Consider the following 18,926-nt stretch of genomic DNA (forward strand, 5'->3'; position numbering starts at 1 on the left):
ATACTGACCACCATGCTAAAAAAAAAAAGCAAGGACTTTTTCATATTATCTCATAATCCACCAAGGGCAAATAAACATTCGGAAAGTTTAGTCTTTCTTTTTTTCCCCAACTCTCATTAGAACTGTGGTCTCTGTTATTATCATGCAGACATTTTGCACTAGTTTTTTATTACAGTCAAGTACAGATGCCCTTTTTTGTTTTGAAGCAGAGTTAATAGCAAAGCTTGTTTGCTGAAATTTCTGATTATCCGCTATGGCTGAGAGCAGTTTACCAGCAATAGTCTCCTTGGAATATTCAGGGTCATGAACAGCTCTTAATTCTTTAAAGAGTTTGGTGATAAATAGCCTGTTTATACTGTGATCTCACTTGAAAAGCAGCCAGCAGATTTCTGAATGGGCTTGCCGACTTCTTCCACCACCAAGCTGCTGGTCCAGCATCAGAAGCGTGAAGCTGGTAATGCAAAAGCCATGTTGTGTATTTACAGATCAATCCATTTAGTACCAGTTGGCTTTACAATGGACCATTTTGCACATCAAAAAAAGAAGGGAAAAAAAAAAAAAAAGAAAAGAAAAAGACTGGTATCTATGTGCTAGGTGCTTGTGCGTTTCTGTGTTCAGTAAGATGGCTTCTGACCTTGCACTTGGAGCAAGTTTAGTTTTGCAAGTCGATGGGGAAAGGGAGGAGGAGACAGCAAGAAAGACAGACTTCGATTTTGATCTACATGTTAGAGTGGCTTGATAGTAGGTGCTGACCTTACTGGCAATTTACGGTATCTCTCCATACAATGAACTCCTGCTGCTTTCTTCTTGCTTTTTCAAAATGTTTTCAAGCAAGTCCTAAGGCTTTATTTATTTTCCTGTTCTATTTTTCCCCTCTTACTACAGTTGCATATTGTTACTTACATGAATGAAACATACAATCAGTTCTCTTTAGGTGGCCATGACAAAAAAAATACACCATTTTAGCAGTTCTTAGTGAGTTGTTCAGGTATTATTGCAGGAATTTTTTCTCCATGAAAGGAATTATACGTGACACTGGGCACTTCAGAGTAGTTTGCAGTCCAGTGGCAGTATGTGTGGGCACATAAAGTGTTCGTATTCTTTCATTTAATGATGTTCTGACACAGTGCAAGGTACTAGCTTCCAGTAGTGTGGGAGCACGTAGATTACAGTAGTGATACCTCATTATACATGCTTTATGAGTGTTACCATTTATTCACAGTAGTAAACAGTGTGCTAAATAGTAAGTATATGCAGGATCTAGGCTTTAGAAAATAATACCACAATTATGAGCGCTGAACAATCTTGAGAGATTATGTTTAGTGAAAAGTATTTGCTGGAGCATTGTGTAAAGCCACAGAAATAGTTGCTCAGTTGTCAGAAATATTTCCTTTTGAATTTTTTTCCCCTGATAAAATTCTGAAACGAATTAAATGGCTGAGATTAAATGTGATTCATTAGTGACTAAAGCTGCAGATCCTAGGGCAGTCAGCCATTCTGTCTTTGACCTCTTCTGAGGCTGTTAGTGCGGGTGATGGATAGTTGGAAGATGGTTTTTGAAGTGTAGATTTCTGCTAAATCAATGGACAAGATGATATGCCAAATTTCTAGTAAATTTCAAGAGCTGCTACAAGCCCCACACAAATAGCTACTCTTTCATTTGCTATTGCACTGCACTGGAGCCACATAAATTAACACAAGAGAAAATTATGTTATGTGAGTTTTTATAGTCTAATGCATCCAACTTTCCACTTTAGAAAGCAAAGAACATAAACAACAGTTTTGCTTATACTTCTGGGTAACGTACATACATAACAGCTCCATAATCAATAATAGAAAATGTTACTGAAAGGCCCAATAGACCTCGAAGAGATAATGTGAATCGGCCATTAACAGTAAGTCATTATAGAACTTATTAAGTGAAGCCTTGGGGCTGTCACAGAGCCTAAAGGTTGACATAAATTTTTCATACACGTTGAACTTTGCTAAATGTGCTTGCATTTGATTAATGATGACTTTCTTCAGCACATTAATAGGAAAAAGGAAAATACAAGCTTGGGCTGCAGCAGGGAGAATCGTCTCCTGGAAGGAAGGCCATCTTTGGCAGCAGCAGAACAATGGGGCTTTCTAAAGACACCCTGCCAAGTACGAGGGAGTTTATTACTGTCTGAAAAAAATTGCTCCTTACCGCCCAGAGATAGGGCACTGAGCACAGCATGTGAACGTGGAAAGCCAGTTTTGTAGTTGGGGAAGTGAAAGCATCATAGCTCCAAAACAAAAAAAACAAAACAAAACAAAACAAAAAAAAAACCAAAAAAACAACCACCCCTGTGACTCCCTTAAGACCTCAATATAACACACACAACAATACAGAAGCTCTTTCTATTTATAAAGCAGCTCTGTGAGAGGAGAGGTATGTCTGCAGGGCCTGCTGGTGATAGAGCTGGAGAAAATTTGCCTTGGCAGCCAAAGTAGTGAGTCATGGGTTCATGGAACGATTTAGGTTGGAAAAGAAGACAACAACAAAAAAATAAACACTTCACTTGCAGAAAGGCCTGGAAAACAGCATATGGATTTGGTCAATTAAAATAAACAGGGTTTTGACTTGTTATAAAAAAAGGAAAGCAATCAGTACCCTCAGCCCAAAGCAGTTACAAACTCCCTTTCACTAACTACCAAAAACGCTACTTCAGGGATAGCTTTAAAAAAAAAACTACAAAGTTTTTCTTCTCTTTCTAGATTTTATATCTGTTAAAGCTCAAACTATTAAGCTGTTGTTGTGATTTATTTTAAAAGAGCACCCTTGTAATCAAGAGTCTAACAAATAGCCCTAAGAGAACGCAAGAGAACCCAAAAGTCTTTTCCTAGCCTTAGATAGGTAAGTAATTAGATTTTGGTCCTGATTTGCAAACATAAAAGGAAAAACAAATGCAGAAAGTGAGAGATGTATCTATTTGTTTTCACCTCCTGGCAGTATGGGGTAAAGATGATGTTTTATTCCTCATCGCTTCCAGCTATGAATTCACCACTCCCAGGTTGCCACTCCAAAGCAATTTCCGCCCCTCCAGCCATGAAGTTCTTTGCCCACCAGCTTGCCTAGTGTTTCAGCTATTGCTGTTCTTGATGCAGCTATAGACTACTGCAAATGGACTAAACAACTACTAAAATTAAAAAAAACCACAAAAACAAAAACCCAAACACACCAGGTTTTGAGTTTGGCGGTTAGGTAACTCACCAGGACTTTGATAATCTCAGGTTTAATTCCCTGGCCCAGTGAATATTTAATTATTTATAGAACAGAAATTGGCTTCAATTGAAAGTCTGAAAGATTCTTGAAAAGGACACATCTCTGACCTGGAAAGAGATCATAGAGTCACACACAGTCCAAACAAGTCTGCTTCTTTTTGGGTCTCTCTCTGTTCTCTTTATTTCCACTGAGAAACCTGAAATGCTCAATGTGCTCTGCAGAAACTCCCACATGGGTAAGCACTTGCCACTGGCTTGTGCAACCCGCCACCTCTGTCCAGAAGATGGGAGGCCTTGGATATCGACAAAGTCCATTGCGTGTATGCACACACAAGGTTACCACGTTGTACATGGCAAAGCTGCTCTCTCTTCTTTGGGTCATAGCTTCTGTACTCCCTCTGCTGTAAGAAGGCTGAAGACCTGATTTTGGAAGCAGAGTTTGCTGTTAATAAGGGAGAGAGTAACAAATACAGAGCTACAGCTGGTGAGCAGACAAGGCCGGGGACTGTGCAAAGCTACAAGAAGCATGTTTTCCAAATTACTATGAATCTATAAGTTTGAGTTGGTTAAAATGTTTCTTTTTGTGACCTAGGTACTTGTGGCCAGCCCAGCTCAGTCAAGGATTTGAAACCACCTTCCTTATCAAATGATGAGACTGGTGATATTAAATAAGAGAAAACTTGTTCACTCGCATGCCTGGGCATGGAACTGGGTCAAACTGGTTGATCCCCAGTCTCAGCCAAAATTAGTGAAAACAATAGCAAAGCTCCAGAGATCTGCACTCAACTAATTCTGACAACATAACTCATTTCCTTTCAAAAGCCATTCCTTTTTGTTCTTCTGCTTCTTTTTCTTTTTTTTTTTAAATACAGAATGTGATTCTTCTGCTAATTTTTCAGCTTTGGTTACAGTAGCTCAGTATTTTGATCAGTCATCAAAGTAGAAATTTGCACAGCGTCTACCTAGATTTTTTGTTTACTGAGCTTTCCAATAAAAATACATAATTCTGAGAATTCTGCTGGATGAGGAAGTCATAAAATTATTTAGGCTTTTGAGTCTTAGAAAACTAAGGTTTCCTCTTTGTGAGCCTGATTTAAATTCCCATTCTTCACTTCTTCTGTAAGCTTATCAGCACCAACATGGTAAAATTCAGCTTTTTTTTTTTAATCAGTTGGTCAAAAATATGGAGCCAAGAAAACATGCAAATTATTTAAAAGCTTTTCTCATCTGTGGTCATATCAGTTTCTGAGGCATGATCTTGCCCAAGCTCATGTAAATATTGGTGGCAAGCTTGTAGGCTTGTACCTCTTGATGCAGTATCAAAAACTGCTTGACATAATGGCAAGAACATGACAGGCAATCTAAAAAATCCCAGACAAACTCTCCCCTTTCATATCAGTGTAAGTTTTGAGAGTTCCCTTAGCAACCACCACTGAACTTGCATACCTAATAGCTTCTTGCTGGTGATGAGAGAAATTATGTACAAATATGCACTGTAGATATGCGTGAGATAGGGGACACATCAACCTTGCTCAGATGCAAGTTCTTCAGGTGATAAGCAGCTAGACCAGGAGCGGAGTATTTTTGCCAACAGGAGCACATACACATACTCAGCTCGCAAAATAAACATCGCTCCTGGCTGATGTCACACTGTCTGTTACTGAGGGTATTTGGAAGTGTTTTGTTGTTCCTGCACTCCCTCTAAATGATGTCTCAGACTTAGAAGAGGGGGAAAAGAGAGGATGAGGCATCATTTGCACTTGCTACCGTCCTTTATCTTACCTGGCTCAGTCATGGTGATCCTCCTTTTAATTAGTGTTTGTCTTCAAACCCACTGAAGTTGTAATTAATCTTTCAGTTGCCTTCCATGGATGCGAGTCCTTCCCTGAGCTCAGTCGGGAAGTGAGAGAAACTACGCTAAAGTAACTCATGCAAGTAAAACCCTTCCCAGGGTGTTGAGATCCTTGGGAGCACTGTGACAAACGACAGCCCCAGCCCACAGACTTCTCTGATGTGTGTCAGGGACTAACCCAGGACTGCTGCGCTGGGCTGGTTTTTACACTCTCAGATTATAAACCTGAGACTCCAGTGAGCACTGCTGTGAAATTTCACACAAATAAAAATGTCCTGTTGTTGTGCCAAAACACGCGGTTCATCAGGGGTGCTGCAGATGATACGTAATGAGTATAATTCCCAGCATTTCAGAGGTAGTGTTGGCTGAGATTAGCAAGACTAACTTAATAAGGCACTATGATAATTGCATATTCACTGGGAAGGGGAAAAATAATCAAATGAAAAAGGACAAAACCAGCAGGGAAAGAAAATTTATTTCCAAGCATCTATGAGAGTGCTACAAACAATAGAGACTAAAACTCAAAGCATTTAAAACTATTAAAAAATGTCGTTGACAATGTCCTCCTTAAAAATTAAACATAAAAATGTAGAAAATGCAGTTATTAACTCTAAAACTTACTCAATAGTGAAATAAACCCAGATAGCATCAATGAGGATGGAGTCCTAAAAATGCCTTTTTTTTTTTACTTCATTTCCACTTGTTAATTTGTAAATTGATACTCATATCATTTTTTAAATTTTTATTTAAATTTATAATGGAGAAATGTGCAAATCTAGCAAAATATTCTTTGGATTATAAACAGAGAAAAATCAACAACCAAAGAAATTTGAACCGAGTTAATAATAAACTATAGAATTATATAGAATGCATACAGCTATAATAAAGTGAAATATTACAATAAACATTGTAGAGCAAATCTGCTGATTTAGCAAACTCTGCCTTATAAAACATAGGGATATAATGGGACAAATGAATATGTTATGAATATAGAGCTGAAACATCATTCATAATTTTAAAGAGTTAAATTTTAATCTAACTACATATATGGGGATCTTCAGAAAAGCAATACACCAACAAATCAGATTTCCTTTCAGATCAAGCAGTTTGGTACCTGACTGCAAATGAAGGACAAGGTCTGTAAAATGAATGCTAGAAAAATGTATATAATTTCTATTTATTGCCTCTTCCCATATTGCAGCTGCTGATCTCTGACCCTAAACAGCAAACTATATTAAATTTAGCAGAAGTACAGCTGTACACAGATGCTGAAAATGTTGATGCATGGAACATATTCCAATCCCTTGCTCATTCCGAACTAAGATAAAAAAAAGTTTAGAGATCATTTTTCAATTAAAAACATACATTACAAAGAACAACTCTGAAAGCACTCTGTATTTCTGTCATCACAAATTAAAATGTCTTCCTATCAGTAGACGATGCTATTCTACTGCAGTAAATGAAAAAAAAAAAAAATCAAAAGAAAAAAAAAAGTAAGTGCCAGAATCTTAATTACTACTCAGGTAAGGTAATTGTCAGGTAGAACAGTCTTTAGGGAACTTACAGCTAAATTGGGTCAGATTTAAGTCTCTAGAACCTGCAGAAGCTTAGTACAGATACGGAAATTCACAAGCCTGGAGTAAATTGTAAGTACAGAGTACTCCTGTCCACTTATAAAGTCATTTCTGAAACCTCTGGAATTTCTAAGATATACGATAAATGCATATTACATGGGAAATATTGAAAAGTATTACACTTAATTTAATCCAGAAAACACAGCAGTATTACATGAAGATTACTACTGCCTTCTGGGAGCAGCCACAAGCTGTAGATAGAGAGGGTACAAAATGTTCACCAGACATTACACTTTTTTAAATCTAAAAAACATTTGTAAAATGTACTTGATTTTTAAATAATCACTTAACAAGGCAACAAACCAACTACAAACACATAATAAATAAGGCTATTAAAAGGTCACAATTGTAGTAAATTAGTGAGAACTATAAATGGGACATAAGAAACACTATGTTTTTCCTTATATGCTTAATAACCAGAACAAGAATTAAAAAAGAATCAGTTTATTTCAAAGTCTGCTTCTTATATTGAAGCACATATTAAAGCAACAGTACAATGTTCATAAAATATAAGTGTGATGCTGTAACATTTCTTACATGTCAGAATACTGATATTTGTATGTATACTAAAATAAGAATTTTAAAATTGTACAAATAGATACATTAAAAATGACATAGAAATAGGGCGCCTCCCACTGCAACAAGACAGAGTTTTTATATCTGGCACGTATTAGTTCAAGATGAAAGTATAAGCAAAAAGATTTACAAGAATCAGCAGTAACAAGTTTGATGCTCAAGAGACATAATAATTGTACATTGTACTGTACATACATCATATGGGTTTAAGCTGGCTGAATATTATATATTTCAAGTTTAAAAATGCACTACCATATAGAGTGTCCATAGTTTAAGGCGAAATTACAGCTCAGAACTGTTATCTTTTCTAATTTGTGGAAGCTTCTTTGACATAAAAGATTTAGATGTTCATAACACATAAAAGATTTCCCTTATTTGTAGGTTCGCTTTTAGCTTTTTCCTTCATTTAAATATTTTGGATTTCTTAAGTGGGTTTTTTCCTCTAGTGAAGTTGGCAGCCAACTTCTATATTTGCCTTTTGTAGGCAAAGGTACTTCACAGTATTTACCACTTTCATGTCCTTTTTTATCAAAGGAATCCTCTCTGTCAAACTTAAATGTTTAAATGAGATTTTTCTTGATTTTAAAAAAATACCTGCTTACATTTCTTCTGGATTCTTCAGAACATCGGACACAGTTCTTAAGGCCAAATCTTAAACTTTATTGTTAAGAATCATCATCGAAAGTGTCTTTGGAGCCATACAAGTCTGCAAGTTTCTTAAATCGAGGTCCCCAATTTTGTAGATAGTCGTAGTCCAAATCAGAATCTGTTGTCGCTGACTCTAACGAGCTAAGTGAACCAGCCACTGAGCCTCTTCCTTCATAGCCATAGATCTGAATAGAGTCATAAGGAGGAGCAGTTGGATCATTATCAGCCTCTTGTATTCTTGTGTTGATGAAATCATCAACATCAACACTATTAGGGGCTGGCCGAAGCCCTGGTCTTGGCATATACTGATACTCAGGTTTTATGTCTTTACGAGGAATAAATCCATTGATGCCATCAGGGTTCTGCAAAGTAGCTATGTCAAAAGCTTCGGTATCTTCCTCTCCTCCACCTTCATCATCGTAAGTAATAATGTTCTCTCGGACATCTTCTTCTTCAAAAACAATCAGAGGTTCTTTTTTCTGTCTTTTCAGTGTTACAAACAACACTACGATGACTACAGAAAAAAAAAGAGGGAGTTAGACTGCACTCTCAAACAGTAGCTGCTTTATTAAGAGATTATCGCATTCGCTGAAACCGCAGCTTTTGTGCTGCAGTTCACCATGTAGTTTTGCTAACATCTGCATTTTTAGCATATCTAGCTAGATAAAAACATTGATGTTTGTACACAGAATTGAACATACTGATTTGAGGTTCTCTTTTTGGGCTGAATGTCACTGATTTTACTAATTGCTCATTACTGCAAGACTAATTCAAGAAAAGCATTTGTGGGCCCCCAGTGCTGCATGAACACTGTGGCACTGCCCTTGAGCACTCCAATCACACGTATATCTGCAGCAAAACAAAGATGAATCTTTATTCTGTCCTGTATGCCCAAAGCTGAAATACATGAAAATGGATTTTTTTTCTTAAGCAACACCTCAAAACTCACGCCTTTGTTGTTGTGTTCCTTCTCACTTCAAATTTCTATGAAATAACTTTAAAATACATAAGAAAAGAAAGACTATAAATTACTATAGGCAAATTTAAACATTTTATATAAATATTTTCAAATCATGAGGAGATGCTTTACAGGACTTTCTTAAAAGCAGGTCTTTTGTGAGGCATTCGTTTGCTTCAAGACAAGAAGAGTTAGAGGGAAAGAGCTGGCTGGAGCCATTAATCCTGGCTGACCTCAATAAGGAACCTGTCATCCAGGGATTATCACAAAACTCAAAACTGTATGTCATGACCTCCTTTAAATAGTGTCCCTGATTAACTGATACGAGGCCACAAAAGGGTATGCTCTGAGCACACCTAAACAAATTCGCTGATGTTTGCTATTGCAGCTGTCATATATTGCATTTCAGCCAGGCAGATTAGTACTTTTTATATAATAAAAGCTAAGAAATTAAGATTCATTTATCTATATTGGAGCTGAAGGCAAGATTAACTTTTTAACACAAACAAGTGTAGATGAGTAATAAGTAAAGAACTTTTTTTTACCTAATAAAATTACAATGCAAGCAAGAATTGCAATTAAAGCTCCAGTGCTTAATCCAGCATTGAGGATGTAGGCTTCGGCATTACAGGAGAGCAAGGAGCCGTTGCTGTCACAGCCACAGACCCGAATGGTGAGGGTGTTGGTGCTGCTCATAGGGGGGAGTCCACCATCACTTATTACAATAGGAAGAAGGTATAAATCTTGCTTTTGGCGACTAAATCCTTCCCGTCTAACAAGAACGCTTGCTGTGTTATCTGTTTAAAGAAGAGAGAGAGTCATCATTATTTTTTCCACAAAGTCATCCTCCTAGTAAATACTGAAATAAATATACCTTGCTACAATGGCTCTGCATTTTCCGATGCTTCAGCATTATTTGTACAATAAACCAGTACAATGTATCACCTTCCTAATGACCCAAGAGCAACTACAGTATTGTACTTTGTTCATACAGTACCACACTCAATTTTATTTATTTTGGGGTGATGACAGTAACACAAGGAACATAAAAAAAATTTCTGTTAGTACCTCTTTTTAGCACCCACTAACTTTCTGGGAAACTCATCAACTGGCAGAATGACTGGGCCTTGGCAATGCTCTTTAAGCTGGTTTTAGTCCCTTTCCAGAGTTAAAGCCTTCAGTGGAGGGAAGAAAACCAAATCCCCCTGGTCTATTGTTCTTGGTGTCAGACCTATAGGGATGGAAGGAGAAATCTGCACCAAAATGGCCTGTGTTAATGAGACTCCCACCAAAAAGAAAAGCCACCAGCTGCTGTGTATTAGCAGATTTGAGCTGCAGTGTTGACTCAGTAAGAAACACTAAAGCAAACAGTATTTTATCAGAACCTGTTTTTCACTGAAACTCCCAAAGCCAGAATTCAGAAAGCTTGATCATACGTGCACAGTATGTCTGGGCACACTTTGAAATATGTGATATGAGGAACAGCTAAAGTATTTCTCTAAACACTACTTCCAGTTGTTTTCACTGAGCAGTTGCTTTCCATGGGTCTCCCAGTGCAGGGGATGGAAACCAAGCTGTCATCTCCGTGCAGAAGGTCATTTTGGATAGTCCTTCACACTTCCTGGCACAAAAGCATTTGAAAGGGAAGTGTGTGACATGAAAGACTGGGATGAGACAGCCAGTGCTTCCTGCTCCCAGTCATGCTGGACAAAGGCTAAGAAACACAAACAGCATTTCTTTGTTGTGCTCCTTGCTTCTTAGTTCTCAAACTAAACCAAAGTTTATAAGATTGTAAACATCCTTAAGCACATAAAATGAAACAATCATATTCGTGGTTTTCAGACCTTCGAAAACTAGTTTAGGATGAGGATTTACTTCACACAACCTTTTCTGTTTTATCACTGTTGTAGTTCAGTAGACCCTCCCTCACTAACAAAACCAGAACAATCACGTTCTTTATTTTTTGCTATATAGAAAAAAAATTAAAAGAACAATTCTTTTATCTACTAAGGGAGGTCTATTCACCTCCAATGGTACCCATTTTACTATTGCCTTGGGGTACTGCAGAAGATTAATCATTTCCCTTTTGAAGAGTCAGCATAAATTCCAGAATGTAATAATGCAAATCATAAAACCTCTCTTAATGATCTAATCACTGCTATTTCCATGAAAGTCTGTGAATAAATTATACAAAACCAGAAGTATCCTTGCCTTATACTAACCACTCTTGCAGGCAGTACCCCTGATACAGGACAAGGTCTGGAACTGTCCCCAGATTTGGTGGACATAGGTCAAGTTATGGGATGAGAAGGACGCTTGCACTAGGGCCCTGCTTATCTGACTCTCCCACTAGTAACTTCTGCAGATCACACCAGAAAGGATAAAATTTTTTTAGGACTGTCCTAGATAGGATCTGTTTGCTACATGCCAAATCAATTCACCTCCCCATAACTACACCTCTCCTGCCAGGCCCACCACACCTGATGCCCAGCGTGGTTACCTTGGCATGAAAGAACTGTAGTCTTTCTGATACTGAAGTCCCATAAAAATAACATCTGGACAGAAAACAGCTTGTTAACTTCTCCTTCACACAATCATCATATTTGCTAAGGACAGAGAATTTTATACAGATCTGATTATTTGTTACTTCTGGTTATCAGAAGTGCCCTTTGTCTCTTTTCAGAGTCTTTCTAATCTCCTAAATGATTATATGTAACATTTGCCCAGCTAGGCTTTGTAGCACAATTTTTAAAGGACTTTAGTGATATCAGTGTCTGTGTGATAGCAGTCTTATTTTAGGACTTTAAATTATCAGGCTTGTAACAATTTGGTATAAATAGAAATGTAACATCTAATATCTATTAAGCTCTCAACTAATACTTGAATATATATTGATATAGAATTAAACTATTCCACAAGGTTCTCTAAAATGCATTTAATAATGAATTTCCTCAATATGAGAAAAAAAAGATCTGCTCTGTTAAATAAAATACCACAATAGGACAGATTATTCTCGTTGCAAAAAATATGAACGCTAATAGTAGGCTGAGCTACAATTGCCTAGAGCTGCAAAGGCAATCTGGAAGGAAACATAGGCAATATCATATATTAGTATATTTAATCTGTTGGCTATGCATTTTTAAATTTTATTGTATTATATTATATATCCTATTGTATTTTTCTTGAATTTTGGCAGCTCAAATAGTATTCCTAACTAGAAATAAGAAAAAGATGGCAAAGTATTCAGTTATTATACAGACTGGTCAATTCCACTGCAGTCAATTACATCACACTAAGGCTAAATTTGATCCAGTGGTTGATTTATCTGGTTTAATCTGAAGTGATTTTGAGTTTAATATATTTTTTAAAACAAGAAAAATCCAATCAACATGGCTGGCTAAAGTTTAAAAAGGACTACTACATATCAACCCTAAAAGGTCATTTTAAAAACTTTTTTTTTCTGTTTATGTTAGCATCTCACATTTAGAAGAAACATAATATCCATAAAAAGGAAAAAAGGTCTTTTACCTAGATAAAAGATAACATATAATCCTAGCTAATATTCTCATCCTTGCTTTTTCATTATTTTCAAGTCCCAGGAGTATAACTATAATCCAGGTATAATGGCATTCTTTAAGCCAAGAAACAGAAGTTAAATGTCAATATCAGCTTAAAACTATTACTTAACACATATGGGAGCTACTTGACTGACAGTCTTAATGAACACAATGGAGGTTAACACAAGACAGAAGGAAGAAAATAGCCATCTCAACATCATCCAGAAAAAATACACATGCTCTCATTTTTCCAGCTATTATTGTCTGGGATATCCAATATCCAAAAGTGTTGTAAGTGAAGATTACCTATACTCTCCATGAAATCTTCACAATTAGAAGCTGAAATTGCATTCTTTTATGGTGACCATTGATTTGTGTCTTTTTCTCTTGTGATTTTATTGATGGTTTTCCAATTTTTCCTCTACACACAGGCAAAGGTAGATTAGCTTTGGGGGGCTTGTTAACATATATATTGTGTAAGGAGGCTTCTAGATTAAAGAAGCTGACTGCAGTGTGAACATTATCACCTACACCAGAATGTGAGTGCTGACTCAGCAAGAAACTAAAACAATTTCATGAGTCCAACTGTCTAAATTCATTACCAGGCAGTGGCAATTCCTATGGACAATCCATGGCAAAATCCCATAACTGCATTATTCATATGTTTCAAAATATCTTGATTAAAAGGGCTGAAATTGAGAGCCAGAGGACATGTTTCTACTTAAAAAGTGGACTTCAGTGGCCTCACAAACTTAATTGCAGTCACTGTACAGCACTATCTTGTGTATTTGAGAACGTTATTACACCTCACGGTTGTCACTGCGGTATAATCTGTCCTTGTGCAGCACGGCAAAGCAAGGTGGCTGCAATCCCCCCAGCATCGCTGGCTTTGTGCGGCCTCCATGCAAAGTCAGTGAGCCCACGTAGAGGGCATTTCAGTTTAGGACGGAGCACGATTAAAAGTAGGAAATCCATTTGCTAAAAATCCATCTCTCTGCTGTGAAGTGCCATGAGCCTCTACCGCTCCTCTGAAGCTCTAACATCAATGGGAGTAAAATTGAACAGAGCCTGGGCAAACACAGTGCTGTTTATTTACGTTGTATAATACAAGTAAACAGTGCAAAAGTAATTCAGTGTTTTATCACAGCATGTGATAAGCCATTATCTCATGTTTTCTATGGAAGATAGTCTCAGCTGCAAAACTTGGTAACACAGTAGGCTATTAATAGGATGTGGAATGTGATTATGTTTTTTGGATTACTGCAATATGTGATTACTTTTAGGAGTTGGTAGAAAGAAACTCTATTAAACTCTATTCACTTTAAAGTTCTGTAATAGACTCAAGCATTGGAGTTTTCATTAACTGTTCTCCACAGTTAATAAAGCCATTTTTCTTTAAAACTAGCAATTCCCTCTGAAAGCACTGGCATGGTATATCGACCACTCAGATTTACAACTGTAAAAAGAAACTTCAAATGATCATGCAAATTATTTGACTCGCAAACGGTAACACACTGCCTCCAAGAATTTTTTTTATGTGGAAGTACATAGAATTTTTACTTTCTTACTTTGCTCTCTACCATAACTTATTTAAAAAATAAGCACAGAAATAGTTAAAACAACATCACTACACTGGGGATTGTACAAAAATGAGGGAAAGACAGGATGGAAATGGGTGGATTTCATTACACTATTCATTTCCCAAACATTAAATGATATAAGCAGATACAAACCTTAAATACCATCTTGATGAAATAACCTTTTGCAGTACCATCAGGTACAGTCACTACATTCAACTGACATCATCATTTCCATTATAAAACCTTTTTATCTGTGTTAAATTTGTCATGAAAAAAAAATATGAATTTACAGCATATGGAAATGAAGGATTAATGGAAACAGCTGGAGTCAGGAACCATTATACCATTTGCCTGCAGCTGTATCAGAGCATCTCAATTCTGACCTATGCTGCTTCTGTCAGATTATAAAATCTAATCAATTTTCAATTTTATATGGTGACCATAATACATCTTTTATAAAGAAACTTGGCCTCAGGGTCTCAAGCAAAGAATACATTTTTATTTACTTCTCTCTAAAAATACATTCATCAATTTTTCAAAAATTGTGGTTTACTACTTTAAAGAGAACGAATGTTTCCCCCCTCCACTGCATCCTTTATGAATTGCTTATATACGTACAAGTGTCAAGCACTCAGCAACAGTATTACTTTGATCCTTCAAGAATAACAGAAATTTTGTTTGGGAACTCTGATTATAATTACCCTCACTTCAGATGTGATAGAGACATAAAGCATGCCACAGCATAACACTCTAGAGAAAGAAGTTGTTACTGAAATAATGAATCTGGATTATGTTGCCTTTTGTACTTCTGGCAATCTAGAAGAAATCCTTTGGATTCATTATTTAAACCAGTTCAACAGAGCTCTACATTTCAGAAAACAGCCTAGTTTCCTTCAAACATTAAAGCTTGCTAATCAAAACCAATTTCTTAGAAGCTGAAGCAGTTTCTTCTCCTTGTACAGGAAAATAAGCGAACATTGAATGAGAATGTCATATTATCATTAACTAAATAGAATAAATATTTATAATGGCTGAATCTTTTTTCTGTTTACTCCCCTCTGGCTTCCTCAAATTCTGGCAAGCTAGGTTCACTAATGCTACTATGTTAGATGATCAAATAAATTTTGACGTTCACCTATGCCTGGGTTTTTTTTCCCAGAGATTTCTTACATCGTAACATCAATCTGAATGCAAGGCTATACTATATTTTATGAACAGAAAAATGGCAAAGGGATCAGGATACCCATTACCCTGAGATACACTCAATCTGGGTATGTTTCAGAACAGAAATCCACATATGTATTTCCAACAAAAGAGTAGCATGGCAGTGATTGTATTCCATTAGGAATTTAGTCCATGTCTCTCGTGATCCATAATTTGAAAATCTAGCAAGCAGAGAAAGGTGAATAAATACAAGCAACCTGACAATTTTCCTGTCTCAGCTAATTTTAGCTTAGCAAGTAGTTTTCTCTAAATCAAGGAGATCTGCCAATTACATTTAGTGAATGTTTTATCCATGTTTTTCACTCTTTTCCAGGGAGATAAAATAGCAGTGGATCTTTCATGTAGGGTACTATTATGTAATTTAAAATATTTATTCAAGAAAAGGAAAGTGAGTTAACAAACATTACATTATTCCAAGAACATCGCTGTATTTCAGCTATATTTTTTCTGCTTTCTCCCCCCAAAATCTCTGGAAAACAGACACTCTGCCAAAGTTCATTAAAATGGTGTTGCATTACATTATGTCAGCCATTAGTTTTCCTTTGTCATTTCTTTGGACATTTGTATAGAGGGAATCTTCACACAAACCTCTGTTGTCTCTGAGTGTAAAATTTGGATTATGAATAATTTCAGGTGGTAAACTGAAGATAAATCTTGGTCCGTTGGCCGAGTCATCTTTGTCATCAGCACTAATTGTAATAAATTGCTGCAAAAGAAAAGCACTCTGTAAACAAGCAGCTCCTTCTCTGGTTACATCACATATAGATAGCATTCTGAGAAATTCATTGAATAAAAATAATCCTGAAATAGCAGAAACCCACTAAACACCTCAACAAATGCATGCAATTATAAACAAAGAGCAGACTCAAAACTAGAACTTCATTTGCTATTACATTTAGCCAACTCAGAATTATAGATGAAAAATTATACACCTATACATACATTCTTACATACAAACACATGCTAATGATAACTTAGTAGACTAAATAAAACTGCAGAAAATTTAGCAGCTTAGAGGGAGTTAGCACAATGTCCATTCCAAAACGCTAACTCTAACCCTACAAGTGCAGATAATGTATAGAGCGGTATTTCTATATGATACTGACCCCTCTTCCTCATAGCTAGTTCAGGGATAAATCTGTAGGCTAAACTCTCCAAGCACTGTACTGTGATTCTTCCCATAATATGTTGAGTATTTCTCTAATATTTTAAAAAGGCTCACAAGTGAGAAAGGTGCTCCCAAACAGCTTTGTTGCCCATGTGATGGTGGATGCTCACAGTCAACACCAGTCATATTCAACGCACAAAGCACTGAATCTATAACTGTTGATAGCAATTCAAAATAAAACCACAGGAAAGTGCCTTTCTGTGTGCTCTAGGCGTTTTGGCCCAAATTTCAAAATAAACATTTGTTTACTACCACTCATTTGAGCTGCGAACATGAAACTTGGCCAACACCCTGAAGAAAGAAACCCACGTGCAGGGCAGGCGGTGGGCGCAGGCGTACCTGGTTGCTTCGAGCGTTCTCACAGACAAACGCTTCATAGGCTGCTGCAAATTTTGGAGCATTGTCATTGACATCAACGACCTTAATTGCAACTGGAACTTTGGCTTCCTGGTGTTGTTTGTCTATGGGAGTAAGTAAAACCAAAATGAAACAGAAGCAGGAAACCCCCTCAAAACAAACAAAATCTCAGCTGTATCCAGTTAAAAATGAAATAGGCTAAAGTATTTCTATTAGGATTCACTGCAGCTTATCAAACTGAGACAGTTAGAAGACTACAGAATTTATGCCATTGATTATAAAATATCTTAGTGAAATACTTACGAACTTCAACTGCAAAGACAGATATATTATGCCAAGCAATTTCTTCTCTATCCAAAGCTTTTATTGTCTTGATATTGCCATCTTCTGCATTAATAATAAAATATCTTTCAAGGTCAGTGTGACGATCAATTGAATATCTAAAGAAGATTTAAAGTCAGCAATTAGATAAAAGGAGGACTTAGTAGTTTCATGCATCCAAATTTGTTCTATGTTGTTATTATTTTAAAATAATCATAAGTAGTACAGTTATTGTTACCCTTAATAACACTGTCAAAAAGATGATGTGTTTCTTTTAAAAGGAGATTCACCTAGTTGGTTTCTACATTTAAAAAAAAATATTACGTCAGAGTGTTTGTAGTAAGTGAAAATTACTGGTCTTAGATCATACCAGTTTATTAAATATTATCCATTATCTACACATTTGTACAGCTTTATATAGCTCTGGTTTTATATCTTTACCTTGAAATTCTTTGAAATGTTAACTATACTCACAAAACAGAGTTTCATAATTTAATTTACACTGAGAACATGAGAAACAAAAATAAACAAATAGAAAACTACCCAACATAACTGCAGAAAGTAGGTGTGTTTATGTGCTTGTCATTAGCAACTAATGCTTAGCAAGTACCCAATATAATCTCTAATCTACTGTGTAGATTTCTATCTTTTGAGAAAAAAAAAATATGTTGTGATGAAAGCATGGGATATTTTATAGAAAATATAATTTAGACTAGAGTCTAACACGAATATCCTTAATTATATGTTAGGTAGACATAACTATAGCATGCTTTCTTAGTGATACAGTCTTTGAGAAACTCATAGCTTACGGAACAAGACAAAAACAACACTGTATGGTTAAAGTTATTAATATTCTGTGTGAACTTAGACTATTACTATGCTAGATCTATCACACTATCTTAATAACTTACATAATAATTATAAAAGCTAATGCTTAGAAAGAAACAGCCTGCTTTAATGAAACATACCTTATAGCACTGTTTGCAGCATCAGGGTCTTTGGCGTGTACTTTTCCAACCACAGTACCAGATGCTGCATTTTCTTGCACTTCAAAAATATAACTTGGCTTTAAAAATACAGGTGGCTCATCAGCATCTTCCACTGATATCTTCACTGTTACTGTGTCCTTGAATGGCCCATTGCTGATGAACTTAGGATCAATATGTACATTGGCTGCCTCTACCTTCAGACTGTAGGACTTTTTGGTTTCAAAATCTAAGACCTGAGAGAAAAAAAAAAAAAGACAACAATGCATTCCACAGTCAAGAAAACTAGAGTGTAAAAGCAATAAGAAGTCCCTTAGTATTCAGTGACATAAAACAAATGTGAGCATCTGTCAACAAGCTTGGACTGAAATGTGTGTATTCAAAAACATAAAGACTCAAATGGAAGGAGCTACATTCTACGTATAGAGCAGCATAGGAAGGCACCCAAAATATCACAACAGAGTCCTTGTCTTACTCATTGCTAACTGTATCACCCAGGAAATCATCTTTATTTGGAAAATTAACCTTGTCTTCACGCAGCCTTCCAGGCAGCACAAAAGAGCAATGGGTAGAGAAAAGTGTTCCTATAAAATGCCAGGCTTGGTCTACCCTAAGTTGGCAGGCATTCCTTTAGAGATATGGATGTGGCTTGAATTGCTTCTGGGTGCACCATGAGACAGGACAAAGAGAAGTTAAATTATTTAAGTAGTAGGGGAAACATGAAAATAATTAGCAGTGCTTTCATTTCTGTAGTTCTTTCCATCCATAGCTCTCATAGCACTTTATAAAGGGTAGGTGAAGCAATGCCTCATGAGGCAA

At 36.4% G+C, this 18,926-nt stretch overlaps 1 protein-coding gene across 1 annotated transcript in view; it reads right to left on the minus strand.

The window, feature by feature from the left end:
* Window positions 1–5,557: 5,557 nt before the first annotated feature.
* The window catches only part of CDH11 (cadherin 11), a 78,948-nt gene continuing 65,579 nt past the window's right edge, over window positions 5,558–18,926 (minus strand). The window contains exons 8-13 of the mRNA XM_086757936.1: window positions 18,090–18,343; window positions 17,104–17,240; window positions 16,783–16,904; window positions 15,864–15,981; window positions 9,460–9,711; window positions 5,558–8,470 (exon numbers count right to left, since the gene is read on the minus strand). Coding sequence (XP_086614062.1) covers window positions 7,974–8,470; window positions 9,460–9,711; window positions 15,864–15,981; window positions 16,783–16,904; window positions 17,104–17,240; window positions 18,090–18,343 — 1,380 coding nt within the window. The 3' untranslated portion in view covers window positions 5,558–7,973. The remainder of the gene's footprint in view (window positions 8,471–9,459; window positions 9,712–15,863; window positions 15,982–16,782; window positions 16,905–17,103; window positions 17,241–18,089; window positions 18,344–18,926) is intronic.

This window comes from Chlamydotis macqueenii, chromosome 13 (genome assembly GCF_036417535.1).
Source record: "Chlamydotis macqueenii isolate bChlMac1 chromosome 13, bChlMac1.mat, whole genome shotgun sequence".
NCBI lineage: Eukaryota > Metazoa > Chordata > Aves > Otidiformes > Otididae > Chlamydotis > Chlamydotis macqueenii.